Source organism: Hyla sarda, chromosome 5, assembly GCF_029499605.1.
Source record: "Hyla sarda isolate aHylSar1 chromosome 5, aHylSar1.hap1, whole genome shotgun sequence".
In the NCBI taxonomy this organism is placed as follows: Eukaryota; Metazoa; Chordata; class Amphibia; order Anura; family Hylidae; genus Hyla; species Hyla sarda.
The window spans coordinates 172435714-172457819 of NC_079193.1; the positions used below are offsets into that span (position 1 = coordinate 172435714).

General features: G+C 44.4%; 1 protein-coding gene and 1 non-coding gene across 6 annotated transcripts in view; both read right to left on the minus strand.

Moving 5' to 3' along the window:
* Nucleotides 1-22106, minus strand: part of LOC130273635 (uncharacterized protein DDB_G0284459-like) — a 115766-nt gene that overhangs the window by 52092 nt on the left and 41568 nt on the right. For 4 of the 5 annotated variants that reach the window (XM_056520757.1, XM_056520759.1, XM_056520754.1 and 1 more), the window contains exons 7-11: nucleotides 15619-15741; nucleotides 11793-11832; nucleotides 10369-10539; nucleotides 10115-10157; nucleotides 3648-3681 (exon numbers count right to left, since the gene is read on the minus strand). In XM_056520757.1, coding sequence (XP_056376732.1) covers nucleotides 3648-3681; nucleotides 10115-10157; nucleotides 10369-10539; nucleotides 11793-11832; nucleotides 15619-15741 — 411 coding nt within the window. The remainder of the gene's footprint in view (nucleotides 1-3647; nucleotides 3682-10114; nucleotides 10158-10368; nucleotides 10540-11792; nucleotides 11833-15618; nucleotides 15742-22106) is intronic. The other variant, XM_056520755.1, reaches the window with a different exon arrangement.
* LOC130275240 (U2 spliceosomal RNA) lies at nucleotides 7159-7349 on the minus strand. Its single transcript, XR_008844714.1, has one exon. It is a non-coding gene; the product is annotated as a U2 spliceosomal RNA (small nuclear RNA).

Here is a 22106-nt window from a genome sequence, read left to right on the forward strand (position 1 = left end):
ACTGTGGCCACACTGGGTCCCGCATTCAGAACCACACACAGAAAGTGGGTTACCAGACTTCAGCCGAGAGAGCGGCCGGCCTGTGGAGAGGGACCTGGTAAAGTAGGGAACCCTGCGAACCAGTATGAGGTGCAATGAATTAGGGCCCATGGAGCAACATGGGGAGACTCACTTGGAACTACACCTTGGTAGTGAGTTACCGTAACCTCCGTCCACAGTGTGGGAAGTGTATGGTAGTTGACCCGACAAAGTAGTAAACTGCAGACAACTGCCCGACTGATTGGTATAGGATTCCTGAACACTCATGGTCACACCTTCAACCCACCCACGGAGTGTGAGGTACAGGAGTGTGGCTGAACTAACGGGCGACCTGGCGGTACAGGAGACCCAGCAGACGAACGTCTGGCTGACTGGCATCAGTCTCGAGGACTTGCAGGGTCCCTCATTCAGATTCCTTACACCAGAAGTGAGGTACGGGAAACCTGACCATGACCGCGGCAGCCCAGAGGTGGGAGACCGTGCAGACAAAAGTCTGGCTGAATAAGTACACCTCCAGGCACTGGCTAAAAGGGGACGGCCAGATAGGCGATGACTGTGCCCCTCTGTTGCCTGTGGGAGGGGAGGCATAGGAGCCATGGATAGTATTCCTGCCACCCTGGGAGATGGGGGAGGCCGAGTATCTGAGGATTTTATCCATAGGACACGCTGGAACACTTCGTACACCTCTCGCAGCAGTGGAGTGCCGGAACTCCAACCGCAGATGTTTCAGCCATGAGATGAGTGACAGGCTGCGGAGGAAACCACGCAGACTACTGTCTGGCTTACTGGTATGGGTCCATAGTATGCAACGGGTCCCTCCTTTGGATACCTAGCACAGCAGTGGGGTACCGGAACTCAAGCCACAGATAAATCAGCCGTGTGATGAGTGACAGGCGGTGGAGGAAACCCCCCAAACCACTGTCTGGCTTACTGGTATGGGTCCATAGTAGACAACGGGTCACTCCGGTGGACACCTTGCCTAGCAGTGATAATGATATCAGGTGCAATCCATGCCCACGAAGGGTCACTTCCACGAAGACCTCACACTAGACGTGAGGATCTGGAGCACTAGTCGGGATGCGGCATTCTGTGGAGGAGGAATCATAGTTTATGAGACACCAAGAACACCCCCCTTGATGGACGATCAGGAACCTGACAGAGACCTCAGCATCCACCAGGATGCAAAAACTTTACAAAGGCACCTGACCAGTGTCTTGTCTCGGTAGGGAGGGAGTGGAAGTCTGCCGTGGGAACGACGGGCATGGTATGGCACTTAGTGGTAAGGGAGAACAGTTAGTAAATATAGCCCCAATAGTTTCTAAGGGATTGAGAATCCCTGGCAATAACCTGCCACGTCGGTGTGCGTACGCACCCTGACAGAGTAAGAACCCTGCAAAAAATAGATATGCTGGAGGCATACCTCAACTGACAATGTAATAAGGCCATAGCAGGTCACTGTACAGGGAGACTAAAGGAAATAAGGGGACCCCCAATACCATCCCTAGAAAACAGACCCTGCAGATATTAAACTGGTAAGAACAGATGTGAAAAACCAAGGCTGTAATAGCGAATGGTCACCACAAGGGGGAGCTCACAAGAAGCAATGAAAAGTCAAGGGTGCAATACAATTTGTGGCCACAAGAGGGCACCAAACGCCACCAATTGAACCATGACTTATTTTTTTTTTAAACTGTGAGGAAGCACAGCCCTCCGAAAAAGCAGGGCGTGCTGGAGAAAAACTGCCCCTGGAGACAGCCACGTGCTGTAAGGGGGGGGGGAAGAGACTTCCAGCAGGACGCGGCCGCCCCCTCCGTATGAAATGGGCGCCAGCTGCACAATCGGCGGTCGTTAAAAGGTAGAGGGATGGGCAGGTAGAGTGACGCGGCAGATTCCCCCCCCTGCCGGGGAAGCGCCTGGCCGCGTGGTACCGGAGAACCGCTGTCCCAGGAAAACTAACAAGGGGAGGCAGCTGCAGAGGATCTCCACAGCAGATAAGGGAACGTGGCCAGGACACTGAGCCTGGCCGCAGCTAAGAGCAGTAAGTGGGCTGCTGAGACCCGCTGCCTGTAGCTGTAGGTCTCCGGTCAGCCTAATAAAGAACGTGGCCAGGACACTGCACCCGGAAACATTATAGTAGTAAGCGGGCTGTGTGCTCACCACGAGGACACAGTCAGCCGCGTGGGACTGGAAACCCGCTGCCTGCAGCTGTAGGTCTCTGGTCATTCTAATAAAGAACGCGCCCAGGACGCCACGCCTGGCCGCAAATAAGAGTAGTAAGTGGTTTATTGCGGCCCCACTGGGGCAGTGGACGGCCGCGTGGGACCAGAGACCAGCTGCCCCAGAGAAACTGGGGCAGAAGTAATGAGTCTCCGGCCGAATGAGAAGGGAAGACGGCCAGTGCAGTGTGCCTGGCCACATACATGTGGGGCCCGAAGAGGGGGGAAGGCAGGCACCTCCCGAATAGTGCCGGAGGCCATGAAAGGGGACCCTGGATGAGCAAGGGAGAGGGAGGTTGTAGCACACTCGCCCACGGCTCCATCTTCTCATACTCACCTTGAAGTCTTCAGCCAGCTAAAGGCCGTGCTGAGTCATGCCAGGCTGCCACAGCAAGGCGGGCAGGGGCAAGTGGGGGACCCGTACCCAAGGTACCACCTCCAGGCGCTAGCCGTTAGCTATAAGGGGTTGATGGCCCATACTCTTATGCACCGTGCCCCTTTGCCGCATGTGGGAGATCAGGTAGCGCCATGCACCTGTCTCCCAACCAAGAAAAATAACAAAGGAAAAAGAACCTAACTAGACATACTGAACTAGAAAATAAAATGAAGACCAGGTCTGGGAGAGCTCCCAGACATGTGTCTTGCCTCCTACTGACACTAGCTAAAAAACTGGTTACCTCACTTCCAGTGGGTGGGTATATCCTGCCAGGAAGGGGCAGACTTTTTTCCTATTGTCAGTGCCTCCTAGTGGCAAGAGAATATACCATTAGTATCGGTGTCCCCCAATGAAGAGTGACCGATAAATCGCTTTGTTAAGCGGAAGAAATTCTGCATAAATTCAGCACAAATTTTACACACATTCTGCAAAGAATCTGCAAAGTTTCGAAAAATTTGTTACCAGCTTGGCTGAAAGGAATCTGAGCAGAAACACAGAAATTCTACCGGTGAACATAGCCTTAGGCTAGGTTTCCACTAACTTTTTTCCATGTTTTTTTATTGGAAAATTGCCACTGCAGTTTTTGAGCCGAAGTCAGAAGTGAGTCCAGCAGGAAGGAGACTTATAAGGCTTTCCTTTATATTTCCCATTCCTTTTGAATCCACTTCTGGTTTTGGCTCAAAAACCGCAGTGGTTTCCCAAAAAAATAAATAAATAATAATAAATATAAAAAAAAATTATAAAATAAATATAAAAAAACCTGTTTGGAAACCTAGACTTAAACTATTAACAGAGTGACAATCTAGCGGCATGAAGGCATCAGGGGGACACTGGATGCCATTTTAACTCCTCACACCCTCCCCAAAGAGACACTTATTTTTTCTAGCTGGAAAAATCGAATTGGGGTAGCTGTACTGCTGTATTAAAATAATGTTATTATCACAGACAATTCTTACCTCTGCTTCTGAGCTAAGTTCAATATTGCCACTGCTTGGAAAAAAAATACAATTAATTCTTCAAGACAAAAATAATACAACACACAATGTTTAAAGATAAATAAAAGCACATTCCATGCAAGTAGATTTTTCTCTACTTAATTTTGCCAAGTATGAAGAAACATTTGATTCATCTTAAGGTATTACAATAGCCAGCGGATAAGGCAGTCTGGTGGTATTGATGACAGTGATGCTGCCTGAGAATATAGGTGACTTGAGGAATGCTTACAATAAATTTACAATGCAAGAAAAAAAAAAAAGCAACAAATGTGAAGGGTACTCTGGCTCCCTCTTTTTTTTCTTTACAGATACAACACGTACCAAATGTATGTAACATGTGGTAGCACATGAACCAAATGTATTAAAAGTATTTTCCCATCCTTTTGCTGCTTCAGAAAGTGTTTGAAAAGTTTAACCATGAAACAAAAAAAATTAAAAAAAAAAAATTTAAAATTTTTTTTTTAAAAAAGGTACCGTATATACTCGAGTATAAGCAGAGTTTTTCAGCACAATTTTTTGTTCCGAAAAGTCCTCCTCGGCTTGTACTTGAGTGATGAGAAAAAATAAAAATTGCAGGCATACCAGTGGGGGTGGCGAGCGGATAGGCCGTGCCATCCATCGTCGCCCATCTATGCTGCAGGGACCGTCAGACTTCCAGTGGGGAGGGTGAGCCAGTCCGGGCCATCCATCTTGACCAGGAGGCCCTCTTCTCCGCTCCGGGCCGGCCCTGGACTGGTGACGCTGCCATGTCGGTCCTTCCCTAGCAGCCGTCCAATGTCACTGCAGGGACCGTCCGACTTCTAGTGGGGAGGATGAGCCGGTATGGGCCATCCATCTTGACCCTCTTCTCCGCTGCAGGCTGGCCTCTGACGCGCACCGACGTCCCTACGCGGCAGCGTCAATGCAGCGTCACTAGTCCGGGGCCAGCCCGCAGCAGAGAAGAGGGCCTCTCGGTCAAGATGGATGGCCTGAACCGGCTCACCCTCCCCAATGGAAGTCGGACGGTCCCTGCAGGGACGCTGGACAGCTGCTAGGGAAGGACCGACACGGCGGTGTCAATGCAGCGTCACTAATCCAGGGCCGGCCCAACGCTGAGAAGAGGGCCTCCTGGTCAAGGTGGATGGCCCGGACTGGCTCACCCTCCCCACTGGAAGTCGGGGGCGGTGAGTAGAGAACAAGAGAGGGGGGCCTGGATGATGACAGGGGGTATGAGGGTCGATGATTTATTTCCCACCCTAGGGTTATACTTGAGTCAATAGGTTTTCCTGGATTTTTGGGGTGAAATTAGGGGCCTCGTCTTGTATTCAGAACTGCTAATACTCGAGTATTTGTGGTACTCTTTCCTTGCTCCCTGGAGTCTTTCATTTTGGCTTTGTATCATCTCAGTCCGATACCTACTTCCTGCCTTGAAGGAGATGGGCTGAGACAATAGGGCAAGTATTAAGTCGTGATTGCTGTATGTGGGCAAAATGTGCCCATGATCATACACACGGGTAAGTCAAAAAAGTTGAAACATTACTTGAGCATAGGAGGAGGGTATTGGGGCCAAGGAGCAGGGGAAATGGGTGGAAGAAGTTGGTGGTTTAGATGATGATGCTTGGAGAGAAATATATAGGAATATCAATGAATCAATTAAACAAACCATAAAGAGTCACAAATTAAAATGAATTACAGGAATTATAACCCGGACTCTCTATTTAGGATGGGGAAAAAGGGTTGACTCAGCATGCCCAGGATGCAATATGGTGGGTGTGGATTTTGGTCACATGATTTGGAAATGTGAGAAGATTTATAGTTTTTGGAGAGATTTAATAAAATCAACTCAACCCTTTCCACCAACCTAAAATGTGACATTCCTATTGCTGTATTGGGGATGGGATTAAGAGAGGTATGATATTGGAATTAGGTATGGCCAGAATTATAATACCTAGGACTGTATCCACCTTTTCCACCCCACCGGAGCACCTGAAAGCTGAACTAATTTATGCAGGCTAAAGTCAGCAACTGCAGAGTTGTGAGGTTCTTGACGAATCAAATTACTGTAACTCATCTCTACTGATAAGGGTAGCATGGCGAGCCATGCCGATGACTATCCCTAAGTCTGGATCACTGTCAAAATACTATACCCCAGTAAAATGACCAATCAGGTCACTACTTTAAAAGGGCCAAGTACCCAAAACCATCGTTCAGAAAACAGGGGCTAGGAAGCACATGGCTGCAGACTGCACTAATGTAGGCAAAAATGGTAAAGTGTGAAGGCTAAGTGCCGCAAACACGCAGAACGAGAACCAAATATTATGAGATAATGTAAAGAGTTGTGGGAGATGCACTGTACCTGAAGATACTGCCATATCGGGTCAATGCATAAGGTGATGAACAAGCTTCGAATCAGCCCCCATTCTCAAAAAACTATTTAACACAGTCATGGCCGTATATGTTGCCACCCCTGAAATTTTTATAGAAAATTAAGCATTTCTCACAGAAAAAGGATTTCATTAAACACGTTTTGCTATACACATTTATTCCCTTTGTGTGTATCAGAACTAAACCAAAAAAAGGGAGGAAAAAAGCTAATTGGACATAATGTCACATCAAACTCCAAAATGGGCTGGACAAAATTATTTGCACCCTAAACCTTAATATTTTGGTTGCATACCCTTTGGAAAAATTTACTGAAATCAATGGCTTCCGATAACCATCAATAAGCTTCTTACACCTCTCAGCCGGAATGTTCGACCACTCTTCCTTTGCAAACTGCTCCAAGTCTCCCTTATTGGAAGGGCGCCTTTTCTAAAAAGCAATTTTAAGATCTCTCAACAGGCGTTCAATGGGATTTAGATCTGGACTCATTGCTGGCAACTTCAGAACTCTCCAGCGCTTTGTTGTCAGCCATTTCTGGGTAATTTTTGACGTATGTTTGGGGTCATTGTCCTCCTGGAAGACCCAAGATCTCGCACGCAAACCCAGGTTTCTGACATTGGGCTGTACAGTGCGACACAAAATCTGTTGGTAATCCTCAGATTTCTTGATGCCTTGCCTTAGCTACAGTGCCATGGGTTGCAAACTTCTTGATAATGTTGCGCACTGTGGACAAAGACAAATCTAGATATCTGGAGATGGACTTGTAACCTTGAGATTGTTGATGTTTTCCCACAAAGTCTTCAGACAGTTCTCTTCTCTTTCTGTTGTCCATGCTTAGTGTGGCACACACAGACACACAATGCAAAGACTAAGAGAACTTCTCTCCTTTTTATCTGCTTTCAGGTTTGATTTTTATATTGCTCACACCTATTACTTGCCCCAGGTGAGTTTAAAGGAGCATCACATGCTTGAAACAATGTTATTTTTCCAAATGTTTTAAAGGGTGCCAATAATTTTGTCCAGACCATTTTTGGAGTTTGGTGTGACATTATGTCCAATTATTTTTTTCCTCCTTTTTTGGTTTAGTTCCAATACACACAAAAGGAATAAACATGTGTATAGCTAAACATGTGTTACTGCAATTCTTTTCTGTGAGAACTACTTTGTTTTCTCGAAAAATTTCAGGGGTGCCAACATTTACGGCCATGAGTGTATATGGTCCTCAGACAAAGGATGTATCCGATATTAAACTGATAAAAACAGATAAGACACCTGATCTTAGCTTAAATGCCGAGAAAAGATCAGAATGCCCTCAAGGCAGGGCGGGGGGGGGGGGGGGGGGGGGGGGGGGGGAGAATGTGAGGCACCAAGCAAAAGAACTGAACAGGGGGTCTGAGGGAGATACTCCAAACCACAGAGTAGGGAAAAAGGAATAGAAAAAAAATAATGCAACTGTAACAAACATGTGTGGCCACTAGAGGGGGCCTAACACAGGAGGGCACACAGTGCTGAACAACATTCAGCCACTGGAGGGCGCAGAGTGCCCATGAGAAGCTTTTTTGTTTAATATGCAAATCGCACATGCCTCAGGAGAAAGGGCACGCTGGTGAAAACACGGCACCAGGTGCTGCCAAAGACGCTTCATGCCTGATGAAGCTGCATAATCGCAGTGAAATGCTTTGCATCTTGGGAATAAATCTTTTGTTCTATATAACTGTTCCACGAGTCTATCCTGCACCTCGCTGAGCTGGGCATCCTGTTTGAAGCCATTCCTCTCTTTGTAAACATTTGAGCTGGAGGACAGCGGACGACTCGTCCATGTTTACATGCGTTACCATTGTTGTGTACGTTGTTATACAACTATCTGGAGTGAGTGGCTTTCATGCCTTTCTGGTTTTAACCCTTTTATATCTTTTATTACACTATGGAGCACTCACTTCTGTTTTTAGATTTTAAAGTTAGGGACAGAGTGATCAATATCTATAGTAACTACCTAATGTTCATTTTTTTAAATTGTGCTAAGAAGCATTAGATCAGTGAGTAACATATGGATTTGCGGCCAAGTCTTTTTTTTTTACATTTGTGTTCCCTTTGCCCCACCGGCTAAGTTTGTGATAATTCAAAGCAGAAAATGAGCCACCAGGGAGCGGGGAAAGGCATTATATTTTCAGTTCCACAGACAATCTCTTTAAAAGGGGTATTCCAGCTACCCTACCCTATCCAAGGTATCCATGTCTGATTGCGGGGAGTTTGACTGCTGCTAACACCCACAATCTCCTGCACAGAGCGGGGGTAGACATGCCCCCTGCATGCATTTCTGTGGGAGAGTCGGAGATACACAAGTACAGCACTCATGTGTCTCCAGCTCTCCCATAGACATGCATAGAGGGGGCGTTTTCACCCCGCTTAGTGCACGAGGAAAGTCATGGCACCGTGTAGGAGATTGTGTGTGTGTTGGGGGTGTAGAGGTTCAGTGGTTGGACCCCCACGATCACACAATTATTTTCTATCCTTTGGATAGGGGATAGAAAGTAAAGAGCTGGGATACCACTTTAACTACCTCACATGGTTTGCTGTACAGCTGCTTCTATCACAAAACCCAAGAGCGCACTGCTCCTGAATGCGTGGCACTCTATCTATGGTCTCCTTCTACCTTTCTTCAGTTAGATATGGAAGCAGAGAGAGGAATTAGTTTGTACACAGCAGATCAGAAATGCAAGGGGGGGGGGGTGGAAGTGCTCAAGATTTTAGGGAGGGCTAAACACACAAGCTGAACTCCATTAGAGTATGCTCACACTACAAACATTATTCACTAAATTTCCACAGGGAAAAACTCCACCTTACTATCCATTACAGAATTTCCACTACCGACCAGGTAGCCACAAGCAAAAGTCCCATTTATCATATGGGTTGTAACAACAGGTAAGTGTTACAGAAAATAAAGCTATGCCTATATAAAAGCTATTGTGCGCAGCAGCATTCTGGACACGCAGAATTCACATCCAGCATGTATTACTGGAAGGTGCAGACAAATATGTGAAAAGGTCAACATTAGAGGCAAGACATGAAGATTGCAGCTTAATACTTTTTACTCAAGAACACCTGATAATCCAAGGCTCTTTTCAAACTTTGTCATGCAGTGACCGTCACAGGTATTACTTTTTTTGGGGGGGGGGGGGGGGGGGGGGGATTGCACCATTCTTATCACTGCTTAAATAGAGTAGGCTAGTCTTCTAGTTAGAAAGCGCACGCACACATCTACAGCACAAATCAACGTTAAACGATCCCTATATTGTCATACCATATACGCCTAATCGTATATGTGCGCATTGTATTAAGTGCTGGTTATTAGGGCTCAGGCCGCCTCCAGTAAAAGACACCAAAAAAGAATACAAAGAGTGGGGCCTTCATTACAGGCTCACTGGAGTGCACACAGAACAAGCCTTACTCAACTATCAGCCATTGGACTGCTGCCTCTGACAGCAACCATAGTAGGACTTCTGGTCTGCTCAATGTAAAGTTACACAATTCTTCCTCCTCATCTTATCTACAAGCTACCTGGGTGAGTTCTTTGGGCTGTTATACTATCATCCTTGTCTGCTAGACAGCATTTGTCTTGGTATTCAGTTAGATTACTATCTGCCTATTTCTGTGCAATGGATTGATCTTGCAGGCTTCTCAACATTTAATTCATTTAGAATCTCTGCAGATTTTTTTGATATAGTTATCAATATAAAATAATTTCTAAAACATTTGAAACTGAAGGTGAAGCTAGAACATGTAGGGGAAGGAAACTGATCTGAAGCAGATATTTTACGGTCTTTTTACTATCCACTAGGGTATGAGATACTAGTCTGATCGGTCTATAGTACTGTCAATCTTCAGTTAAGGGACAGGACTCTTACCAAGGATAGAAACGCAAGGAAATAAGCAATAGAAAATGCATCTGCAACGAATTGTTTAAACAGCGACTTGTTCTTACACTATGAAACCCACGGATGCCTTAATTTTTCATAAAAACACAGTTACCCTATAAGGAATTGACCAATGTGTGTCCTTGTATTTACCTTAATGCTTTCTTCTGGCGTTCTTCATATGCTGCCTTTAATTCTATAACAATTGAGTAAATTTTCATTAACATGTTTATAGACAAAATAATTCATGATATGATCAATAATTAGAAAAATGTATTATATGATATATATTCTACTCATAGTAATTACTTTGCAAAGGGACATTACATTTAACAAGAGTCGGGGATAATTTTGCCTTGCATACAATCTCTCACAGAATGATGGCAAATCAATATTTAGAAGATTACCTAGAAATGTCACAACATGTTCAGTAACTACTGGTTTATCTTCAGTAGCTTCAGGTTTGTCTTCAGTTGCTTCAGGTTTGTTTTCTGTGCCAAAGAAGTCATCACTGGTAAAGTCCACCTTTCCTGGTTCAGTGTCTGGAATGTAATTTATTCTTGTAGCACAAGTGGTATCTAGATAGAAAACACAAAACGTAAATCTACAATTTTATATTCAACATGAACAAAACATGAAAGATTAAACATGAAAGAAATTTTAAAGGGGTTTTCCAGTTTATGCATATAAAGCGTAAAAAGGAGGTTTGTCTGCCCATTAAGCACTATGGAAGTTGTCAGGCCAATACATATTGCGGAAATTCCACACAAATTCCACTTGCAGCAGCCTCCCATTGATATCAGCAGAATTTCTGTTACATAATTTCTGCCATGGATCAGAGTTCATTCTTCTGGGGGAACTCACAAGAAAGTCTTATTGTTTAAAGGAAGAGTGACTTTATGATACTTTGCCTTTATGATACTATTACCACTGAGGTTGTAATGCAATAAACTATACCTGTGTTATGTAGTTGTGCTGCGCAAATGTAAAGTCTTATATGCCTTTTGATAATTTTATTAATTGGTGTGCTGGGGGTCTTATTTTGGTGGCTAGAACCCCCTGTTTTGCACAAAATACTTTTGTCCCCTACTAATCAACATGCCTTCTCCCCCCTCAGCACTGACAGAGCCATGGCCGATGCAGTAATGTTATGTCCTGCTGAAACTTTGGTGTCTTCTCACATGCGCCTTGGGTTAACTGGTGAAGAGCAGATTAGGCATGTTAATCAGGTGGGGCCCAAAGGAGGGACGAGAGTGGTCTGTGTGAGACAGCAGTGTTTTATATGCAAAAATAAGCCCCCCCCCCCCCCCAAGTGCACAAAGGGGCAACACATCTACATAACAAAAATGTATTGTTTATTGCATTACAAACTCAGTAAAAGGAGTATCAAACAGGAAAAGGTGGGGTCACTTTCCCTTTAATACAAGTTCAGTGCTTATTTCATGAGAAATGAGCACAGTTTCCACATAATTTCTGCTCCATTTACCATGAAGCACAAATGGGGATATTCTTCAAAACCTGTCCGGAGGAACAGTTGCCCATAGCAACCAGATTGCTTCTTTCATTTTTCAGAGACCTTGTTAAAAATTAAAGAGGTGACTTGATTGGATGCTATGGGCAACTTTTCCTTTGCATGGGTTTTGATAAATATCCCCCAAAGGGTGTGGGTCCCAAGAGGAATGCAGCAAAAACAATTTTAGTGTTTGATTCCATAGGGTTAACGATCCCCAATTAATTTTATCAATGTTTAGTATAAGCATTTAGAAGCCAACTATCAAAAAAAAATGCAAATAAGCCTATTGAGTATTCAATAGATTTAATAAAAACCCACCAGTATTGAAAGTCCACTGACTATCTATTCCATCCATAACCTAAAAGAAAAAAAAAAAAAAAAGGGAAATAAATATGCTGCAGTGAAATACTAGTTAGTAATTACTTAAAAAGCCACAACGTAGCTCTAATGCGAAAAAAAAAAGCCAAAAAAACAAAAAACAAAACACCACAACAACTGGTTGCCATTACAACTAAAATGTGGCGTGGCTGATAACATTGGCATGACTGTAGACAGCTCCGTAGCAATGTGTACACTATTAGTTGAGCACCTTGGGTTCCTCAATCAAGCTTTTTCCATAAATAGACTAAATCAGACCTAAATAAGTCTGTGGTCATGTCACCACATCACCACATTATGGGGGAGATTTATCAAAACCTGTCTAGAAGAAAAGTTGCCCATAGTAACCAGACAGATCACTTTATTTTTTATTCTTAACAAGGCCTCTGCAAAATGAAAGAAGCGATCTGATTGGTTGTTATGGGCAACTCAGCAACTTTTGATAAATCTCCCCCTATATGTCTGAATAAGTTCTGCTAGTATGAGGACATTAAAGAGTCCAAAAATTCGAGGATTCTGTACACTGCAATGCAGCTGGTAAAATTGCATTACCTCTTAACTTACTCAGGGATGTTTAAAATATTGTGCTTCAGTATTAAACTAAAAAAAGTAAATAAAAAGTACAGACCATACCATGCGTTTGCCTTGCAGCCACAGTCCTTGTAAGCTGAACGGAGATTCAGCATTGATCAAGGATGTTTTAGGAAATCATTTAGAGGGGTACTCCGGTGGAAAAAAATTTTTTGTTCTAATCAACTGGCTCCAGAAAGTTAAACAGATTTGTAAATTATTTCTATTTAAAAATCTTAATCCTTCCAGTACTTATCAGCTCCTGTATGCTACAGAGGAAGTTGAGTTATTTTCAGTCTGACCACAGATCTCTCTGCTGACACCTCTGTCCATGACAGGAACTGTCCAGAGCAGGATATTTGCTCCAACTCTGGACAGTTCCTGCACGACAGAGGTGTCAGCAGAGAGCACTGTGGTCAGACAGAAAAAAAAACTCAACTTCCTCTGTAGTATACAGCAGCTGATAAGTACTGAAAGGATTAAGATTTTTTAATAGAAGTAATTTACAAACCTGTTTAACTTTCTGGAGACAGTTAATATGATAAAAGTACCCAGTTAAAGAGATGCCATAATTAACATACAAATTCTATGAATAGAGCCTCTTTTTGCTCTTTGTTAAATGAACCATTACATTGTATAACTGTTAATATGGCTTATTAGGGGACTCATCTCATCATGAGCTAGAGCAAGAAGCCGCTAACTCTTGCTGTCACTATCAGACTTGAGAAGTTTAAGTAGCACATGGTCAGTCATTCAGAAAAATGGCCAGGTAAAATAACATTATTTCTGCAGCAGCTGCTACAAGTAGACTGTATGGCCAATTGAAACTTCTCACAGTCTTGACAGTTGATAAACAGAGGTTTAAAGTGTGACTGTCTTTTAAACATCAGCGTCGGCATTTAAAAATATATTTTTAGTGTACTCTATTAGCATTTCCTGCTCTCTTCAGTATATCAAAAAGTGTTTTTTTAAATCAATAGCACTGACAAATGTTAAAGTATAAATGACTGTTACTCTTTAAGATGTAAGGCACACAGTTGGCTTCTACTTCCACAGGGGTCGTATTTGTGGGTTTAAACGCTTAACGACAAGCGCCGTAAATGTACGTCCTGGTGAGGTGGTACTTAACGCACCAGGACGTACATTTATGTCCTACGCATAACCGACAGCATTGGAGCGATGTCTGGATCATGCGCGGCAGGTCCCGGCTGCTGATCGCAGCCAGGGACCTGCCGTAAGGGCGGACAACCGCGATCCCGCGGATGTCCGCCATTAACCCCTCAGATGCCGTGATCAATACAGATCACGGCATTTGCAGGATCGCGGTCACTAAAATGGATGATCGGATTGCCCGCAGCGCTGCCGCGGCGATCCGATCATCCAGCACGGCAGTCGGAGGTCCCCTCACCTGGCTCTGCTGCATTTCCGCAGACAAAAGCAGAAGATGACCGATAGCACTGAACAGTATTAGCAATCAAGTGATTGCTATAAATATTCCCCATGGGGACTATTAAAGTGTAAAAATTTAAGTAAAAAAAAAATTTGAAAAACCCCCTCCCCCAACAAAAACGTAAATTGTCCCATTTTCCCTATTTCACCCACAAAAAGTGTTAAAAAAATATTTTATTTACATATTTGGTATCGCGTAAATATCTGAACTATTAAAATAAAATGTTAATGATACCATACGGTGAACGTCGTAAACGTAAAAATAAAAAAAGTCCAAAATAAATGCTTTTTTATAACATTTTATTCCCAAATTTTTTTTTTTATAAAAAATTGATTAAAAGTTCCATATAAGCAAATATGGTATCAATAAAGTACAGATCACGGCACAAAAAATGAGCCCTCATACTGCCGCTTCTAAAAATGAAAAAGTTATAGGTCTTCAAAATAGGGGGATTTTAAACATACTAATTTGGTTAAAAAGTTTGCGATTTTTTTTTAAGCGCAACAGTAATAGAAAAGTATATTATCATGGGTATCATTTTAATCCCATTGACCCAAAGAATAAAGAACACATGTCATTTTTACCGTAAATTGTATGACGTGAAAACAAAACCTTCCAAAATTAACAAAATTGCGGTTTTCTTTTTAATTTCACTACACAAATAGTATTTTTTGGGTTGCGCCATACATTTAATGGTAAAGTGAGTGATGGCATTACAACGGACAACTGGTCGCGCAAAAAACAAGCCCTTATACTAGTCTGTGGATGAAAATATAAAAGTGTTATGATTTTTTGAAGGCGAGGAGGAAAAAACAAAAACGTAAAAATTAAATTGTCTGCGTCCTTAAGGCCCAAATGGGCTGCGTCCTTAAGGGGTTGAAAAGGGCATATGGCCACTGAAAATGCACCATTAAGCTATGTTCAAATGGCAGACTTTTTGTGCAAAATTTACTGCACATTAGGGGAGATTTATCATTATGTGTCTGTGTGCAGCCACACCACAGCTTTTTTTTTGCTGAGTTTTTGGCTTATCTGTACCAAATTTATCAAAACTGAAAAAAAATCACCTTAGAACTTGCTTGCTTTGAAAGGAAGCAAAATATTTGTGCAAATAATTAAAGCGCAAAATAAATGCCCAAATTACAGCCAAAAAAGTGGCAGGAATGTATTGATAAATCTCTCGCATTGTGTCCTTTTTACAGCGCACAGAAATTCTGCACACATTCTGCGCATAATCTGCGCATAATCTGCAAAACTGCAAGAAATCAACATTAGGCTTTTCAGAATGGAATTTTAGCAGATTCACAGAAATTCCGATGTGTGAACAGGTCTTTAGGTAGCTCTTACACCTGCAGTTTTAGTTAAAAGTTCTCCTGAAAGGGAACCAATTATGTGATTTTCCTATATGTAATGTGTGGCAACACATATATAGTAAAATCTTTATCCTCACCATCCCCCGTGGACGTTTAAGCCTGCAGGGATGGCGAGGGTATAAGGTTAAAAAATCTCCTCGCCGTCCCCCTCAGTAGTCCCCTGGGCAGGGAGCTATACTTACCTAGCCCCGGTCTTCTCGGCTGTAATCACACCCCCTTGGGGGCAAATCACGATTGGTTCCCTTTAACCAAAAAACTGCCTGTGCAGAGGTAGCCTTATGTAGACAAAAAGTTCATGCCAGCAATGGTTAATCTAGAGCAAAACAATGTATATTTATACATCTACCTTAAGTTAATCAAACTAAAAACGTACTTGTATTTTTTGTCTTCCAAACTCCTTTTCAACCTCAAGGCAGACATCCCTTAATTTTTTAAGCTTTTTTGGACCTCTCATTATATAAGGACCACAAATTCCCAGTGAAGGATGATGTTTACCCTGCAAGAAAATAACCAAATAAAAACATAATAATGGCATGAAGAATCATCGTGAACAGTGAATAAATAAGGATGTGTCCACCTTTGCAATCATTTTAATTGCATCAATAAAGTTAAGGCCGCGTTCAAACGACGGAAAATCCGCCGATTTATTGCCCATTAACTTTAATGGGATTCCGCACTGTCATTCAAATGGCAGAATTTCTGCTTGCGGAATTCCACTGCTGAAATTCTTTTTCCTGCGGTGCGGAAAAATATAAGGCTGCGGAATCCCATTGAAGTCAATGAGGCTTACTTTCTGCGGAATTTACTTTATATTTTTTGACTATATATTTTTTTTTATTTCTTTATTTTTTTTTAATAATTTTTCGTTTTTTCCCCAATATATTATTAATGGGCAACCCAGACTACATTGAGTGACATTGATGCTGCTATAGTAGCAGAGATACTCCATCCAAGGTGTAGGTGGGTAGACGGAGACATGTCAGGACCCTACAATCCCAATGTCACTGTCCCCTGTTGACAGCCATCCCTTTTGCAATCAGAGATGACTCAGAGGGATGACAGTCCTACACGTAAAGGAGTATATTTGAGTTGTAAATATAAGGTGTTTCTGGGTGCAAGATTGTCCTAAAAAAGAAGGAATGGCATTTATTTTGTGAATTGTTATTTATTCTTTAATTTTTATTTTTATATATTTTTTTTACAAATTTTTAATGTTTTTTATTATTATTACAACAAATTTTTACTATTTTTTTGTAATTTTTTATATATAACATTTTTTATTATTTAAATTTTTATTACATTTTTTTTCTCATTTTGTATTCTTTTGTTGGCTTGGGAACTGACCTTCATGCACGGTATGTGCAGATTAAGTTGTTAATGAATGTATATTATAATTCTTTGTAGGTTAAAACTTATATTCATGTCTGGCATGTATCCCCATGGCGATCACTGCGTCTGTTTGCTGTCCTACACCGAGGCTGATCAGCTCAGGTGGTAGTCAGGATAACGGGCAACGCTTTCATTGCAGTAGTATGCGGAAGTGATCATGTGACCCAGAGCGAGTCATGTGACTAGTTCACGCGACGGCTCTGGACCGGGATCGCTCCATGCACAGGCGCAGTGGTGTTTTTACCCACGCTACCAGACGGCATTAAAGTACAGAGCGGGTAAGGGTCAATCTCCCTATTTTATTGTATTATGTATGTATAATTATGTCATGCAGCTGCTATGTATTAACATAATGATAGTGGAGCATAAAATTTCGAGTGCTGTTATGTTTTTAAAACCCCTGTATGCACTAATAGGCACTTTAATATATATGAGATGTGCACTAAGGATGTACGGTATATACTAGGGATCGACCAATATCGTTTTTTTAGGGCCGATACCGATAATCTGTGGAGGTTAGGGCCGATAGCCGATAACTTATACCGATACCAATAGATTTAGCCCCCCACGACACAGCTGCAGATAATTGATTTAAAGCGGGCGCTTTAAATCAATGCACTGCAGTGGCTTTTTCGGTGCCATAGGCCGCCGCCACCACCCGCTTCTCTCCCCCTACCTGTCAGGGTGATCCAGGCCATCCTTCCTTCCTGTAATGTCCAGCGGCATTCCAGGTGGAGGGTGAACCGGTCCGGGCTGTCCTTCTCCGGGGGTCATCTTCTCCACTCCGGGCAGGCTCCGGCCTAGTAACGCAGCATAGACGCCGCTGCGCAGTGACGCCCTTGCTCAGCGACGCACCTGACGTCACGGCGTCTATGCAGCGTACTAGGCCGGAGCCTGCCCGGAGTGGAGAAGATGACCCCCGGAGAAGGACAGCCCGGACCGGTTCACCCTCCACCCGGAATGCAGCCGGACACTACAGGAAGGATGGATGGCCCGGACCACCCCCATTACGGGTAAGTTTAATTTTTTTTATCGACTCGGAGGGTGAGGGAGGGGCCCGACCGGTATACCGCCCAGCACTACGGTGGGGGGTGCGACGCGGTGCGGTGGGTCGGGGGGGGGGGGGGGGGGGGCGTTCGCGGTGCAGTGGGGGCGGCATTATTGGCTTATCGGCAAGGTAATTGCCGATACTGATAATGCCCATAATCGTGATTATCGGCCGATAATATCGGCCATACCGATAATCGGTCGATCCCTAGTATATACACAATGGAAGATTTATGTACACACTGTTAATGAAATTTTTATGTATTTGTATAATTAGCACTTGATTAGGATTTTAATGATTTTTTATGCACATGGGTATTTAAACACCTTACTGGTGTGTGACACTAAGCTTGAAAATGGCTCCGTAGGAGCAGAAACATTGCTTGTACTGATGTGACAGGAATAAATCAACACTTTTTTCACAGTTTTTTGGAGTGCTGCGTTGTTGTTGGATTTTTTTTCTATAAAAAAGTTGATTTTTTTTATATTTCCTGTAAAATCTCTTTCTGAGCTTCTATTGGGGGACACAGGAACCTAGGGTATATGCTGCTTGCCACTAGGAGGCTGACACTTTATTTATAATTGGTCACTAGAGTGACCACTAGGTACCCATTCTTCCCATTCACCATGTGGTATTAAAATGTAACTTTTATTGCCAGCAAGTTTAAAATCTCTTTAACACACAGTCCTCATGTGAACTAGTAATTGTAGGTTTAGCAGCTAAGCTGCATAAGTGCTATTAATAATTAGTAGTATAGCTCCAGACTATACTAGACTAATAGTTTGAGGACTGTGGCAGAACTTAAAAACTTATTTTTTTATGCTTACTTTAAAATCTTTCTCTGAGCTTCTATTGGGAGACACAGCACCCACCCATTGGTTTTGGTTGTTTGGGGGCCAGCCAGGTTCGACCGCCTGTTCGTGTGAGTTTTTGGTCCTTTTTTGTCTGTGTTTTGTTCGGACTGTTTTCGCTGTTGTTTGGTTTCTCCTACTGCTTTGGGACTAAACTGATTAGCTCAGAGTCACGGGGCGGGTATTTCCTGCTAGAAGGAGCCAAGAACTTAGACTTAGACGCAAACCAGTCCGATGTTTTGCCACAGGCAGTGGCTTTGTCAAGGACTCATGGGCTATGGCCCTAGCCTTAGCCCATGAGTCCTTGACAAGGCCACTGCCTGTGGTGAAACGTCGGACGGGTTTGCGTCTAAGTCTAAGTTCTCGGCTCCTTCTAGCAGGAAATACCCGCCCCGTGACTCTGAGCTAATCAGTTTAGTAGTAGCAGTAGGAGAAACCAAACAACAGCGAAAACAGTCCGAACAAAACACAGACAAAAAAGGACCAAAAACTCACACGAACAGGCGGTCGAACCTGGCTGGCCCCAAAAACAACCAAAACCAATGGGTGGGTGCTGTGTCTCCCAATAGAAGCTCAGAGAAAGATTTTAAAGTAAGCATAAAAAAATAAAAATCAACTTTTCTCAATCGCTTCAATTGGGGGACATAGAAACCATGGGATGTTCTAAAGCAGTCCCGGGGAGGGAAGAAAGACATCCCAGCCAGAATGAACTAAGGCCAAGACCCGCATCAGCAGACGTGAAGGTATGAACACCTTAGAGAAGGTGTGCAAGGACAACCAAGTAGCTGCCTTGAAAACTTGCATAGCTGAAGCCCTGTGGCTGGCCACCCAGGAGGCCTCCACTTCGCAAGTGGAGTGAGCTGTCACCCGGAAGGGTGGGAACCTTCCCCTTACAGCGATAGGCTTCTGAGATGGCGGACCGAATATACCGGGACATAGTCTCCTTAGAGGCCTGGAGCCCCTTGCGCCGCCCTTCTGAAAGCACAAACAGCGAGTCACAACGCCGGAAGGAATAGTTGACCGACAAATAAGCCCCAACGACCCGAACCACGTCCAGCTTATGCAGCTGACGCTCCTGGGGACAAGAAGGGGTCTGGCAGAAGTAAGGCAACACAATATCTCCATTCGGGTGAACCGAAGAGACGATTTTAGGCTGGAAAGAAGGCACCGGCCGAAGAACCACCTTGTCCTGATGAAGAACCAGGAAGGGGGAACGGCAAGAGGGGGCTGCCAATCCTGAGACACGGCGAATGGACGTGACCCACAGTCAAGAAGGCAACCTTCCAAGAGAGGAACCGAAGTGGCTCAATTGGAGAGCCCTGCAAAGCAGAGACACACAGACACACACACACACACAGGCTGCTTCATATGCAAATTCGGCCAAATTTTATATGCGCTTGTCGGAAGGCTCCTTAAAAGAGGCCGAGTCCACCAGCGGCAGGGTAGTAGATTTAGACAATCGCGACACAGGAGGATCAACCGTAGGTGGAGAGGTCGATTTGCCGACCAGGTCCTGTGGAAAGGGAAAGAAAGCCCGAAGCTTCTTAGTCCCTTGGAAGCATTTTTTCCAGGTGCTTCCACGCCACTTCCAACAGCTCATCAAATTCCGCATGGGAACTGAAGACCCTGGGGTAACGACGAGCGCGGCGAAAGAACACTTCAGGAGCCACGACCAAAGTTCCTAAGGTGAAAGGTGTCCCTGACAGGAGACAGACTATCCACCATGTCCGACATAAAGGACACCTCCTGAGTGAGTGAATGGAGCCGAATCAGAGTCCACCAGCTCCCTAGGGGACTGGGATCGCACCTTGGGGTCCTGGTGAGATAGACAGGGAGCGGGGGCGTGGGGACTGAGAACGGACTCTGGATGACCGGTCGCAGTGGCGCCTGGAGGAGGAGGAAGCGGCGGCAGGAGGACGACTGGCACAATGAGGACTGCTGCAAGGCAGAAGCCACCTCCCGGGAGACCCTGGCCAAGTCTGATATCGACTGGGGGAGAGCAGGGTCAGACACCACACTCTCCGGCTGACCATCCTGAGCGGTAGCCAGGGGACCACTAGGCCTGACAGGCAGGACAGGAGGGCTCAGTAGAGCCGCCTGGCATTTTGGTTCTGCAACTTAAACAGGAATAGTAAGTGAGCAGGGCAGGGGCGGACATGAAATGCACAAGTAAGTCAGACAGACCAGGAGTGAGCTCACCCAGATTCCTGTGTCCTGAGAGAAGCAGACTCAGAGAGGCTCACAGATGTCCTGTGCTGAGGAGAGGCAGCTGGAGCAGGCAACATGTGTGTGGAGCCGGCAAACGAGTAGAGGAGGGAGGGAGCCCAAGAGACGTCACTGCCCATGGGACAGGCCAGGCCATGGGAGTGGTTAAAACCACTGACACCAATAGGGAAGGGGAAAACGGGGCGCAAAATGACCCCCACAGTGCACGCTGCTCCAGGACAGGCTAAAGCCCTGACCCTTTGAGCATGCGCTGACTGGCCATAGGAGAGAGACGGGAAGGGGAGGAGAAACATAACCCCTGCAGTGTGCGCAGGATCTCATAGGGCATACTCACCCACATGGAATATACACACCCGAGGGGTCTTCGATCAGCTGAACGCCACCTTCGTCATGCCAGGCTATCATAGTGGGCAAGTGGGGGACCCAGACCCAGAGTACACCACCAGGTGCTGGCTGTTGGCGAGGAGGAGTTAACGGCCCATACTCTATGCACTGTGCCCCTTGCTCACAGACAGGGGATCAGGAAGCGCCAAGCTCCTGTCGCCCCAACCTAGAGAAAACAACAAAAGGAAAGAAAACCTATTAAACACAGAAAGGAAAAAAACAAAGAAGTTAGAAGACCAGGTCTGGAGAGCTCCAGACCTGTGTGTGCCTCCTACTGAACTAAGCTAAAACTGATAAGCTCAGAGTCAGGGGGCGGGTATATCCTGCCAGGAGGAGCAGACTTCCTTTTGTTTTTTTGCCTAGTGTCAGCCTCCTAGTGGCAAGCTGCATATACCCATGGTTCCTGTGTCCCCCAATTGAAGCGATCAAGAAATATAGAATCCCTGCTGTAGAATTTTTGCATCTTGGCAACTGCAGTGGGAACTTTGCAAGGTGCAGAATATGGCCCCTGTGCCCGTGGGCTCAATACATTCTGGGCTGTAAGCAATTTAAAATTAACCACAGGTACCTTACAGAACAATAGACAAACTATAGATTATGTCCTGATTTACTAAGAGTAGTTTCAGAATGTTGTTGCATACTTGCACAACTCATCTCCATTTACTATGAGGATTTACAGGCAGGGCAAGTTCTGACCAGGTTGGGTGGTGAGGACAGGCCCCTTTTTCCATCCAACCACGCCCCCTTTATCAGGTTTATTTTAGCACATTGGAACAAAAATTCTGGCATAGACATTTTGCCGCACAGCCTGACAAAAAGGTCAGGTTTACAATAGCAAATCAGGGCAAATATCTACTCCATACTGCAGACTACTGTAAATTTCCAAACCATGTAAAAGCCATTTTAGAATGAACACATTACTGAATGTATATATAAATATATAGTTCTATAAGTAAAAAAAAA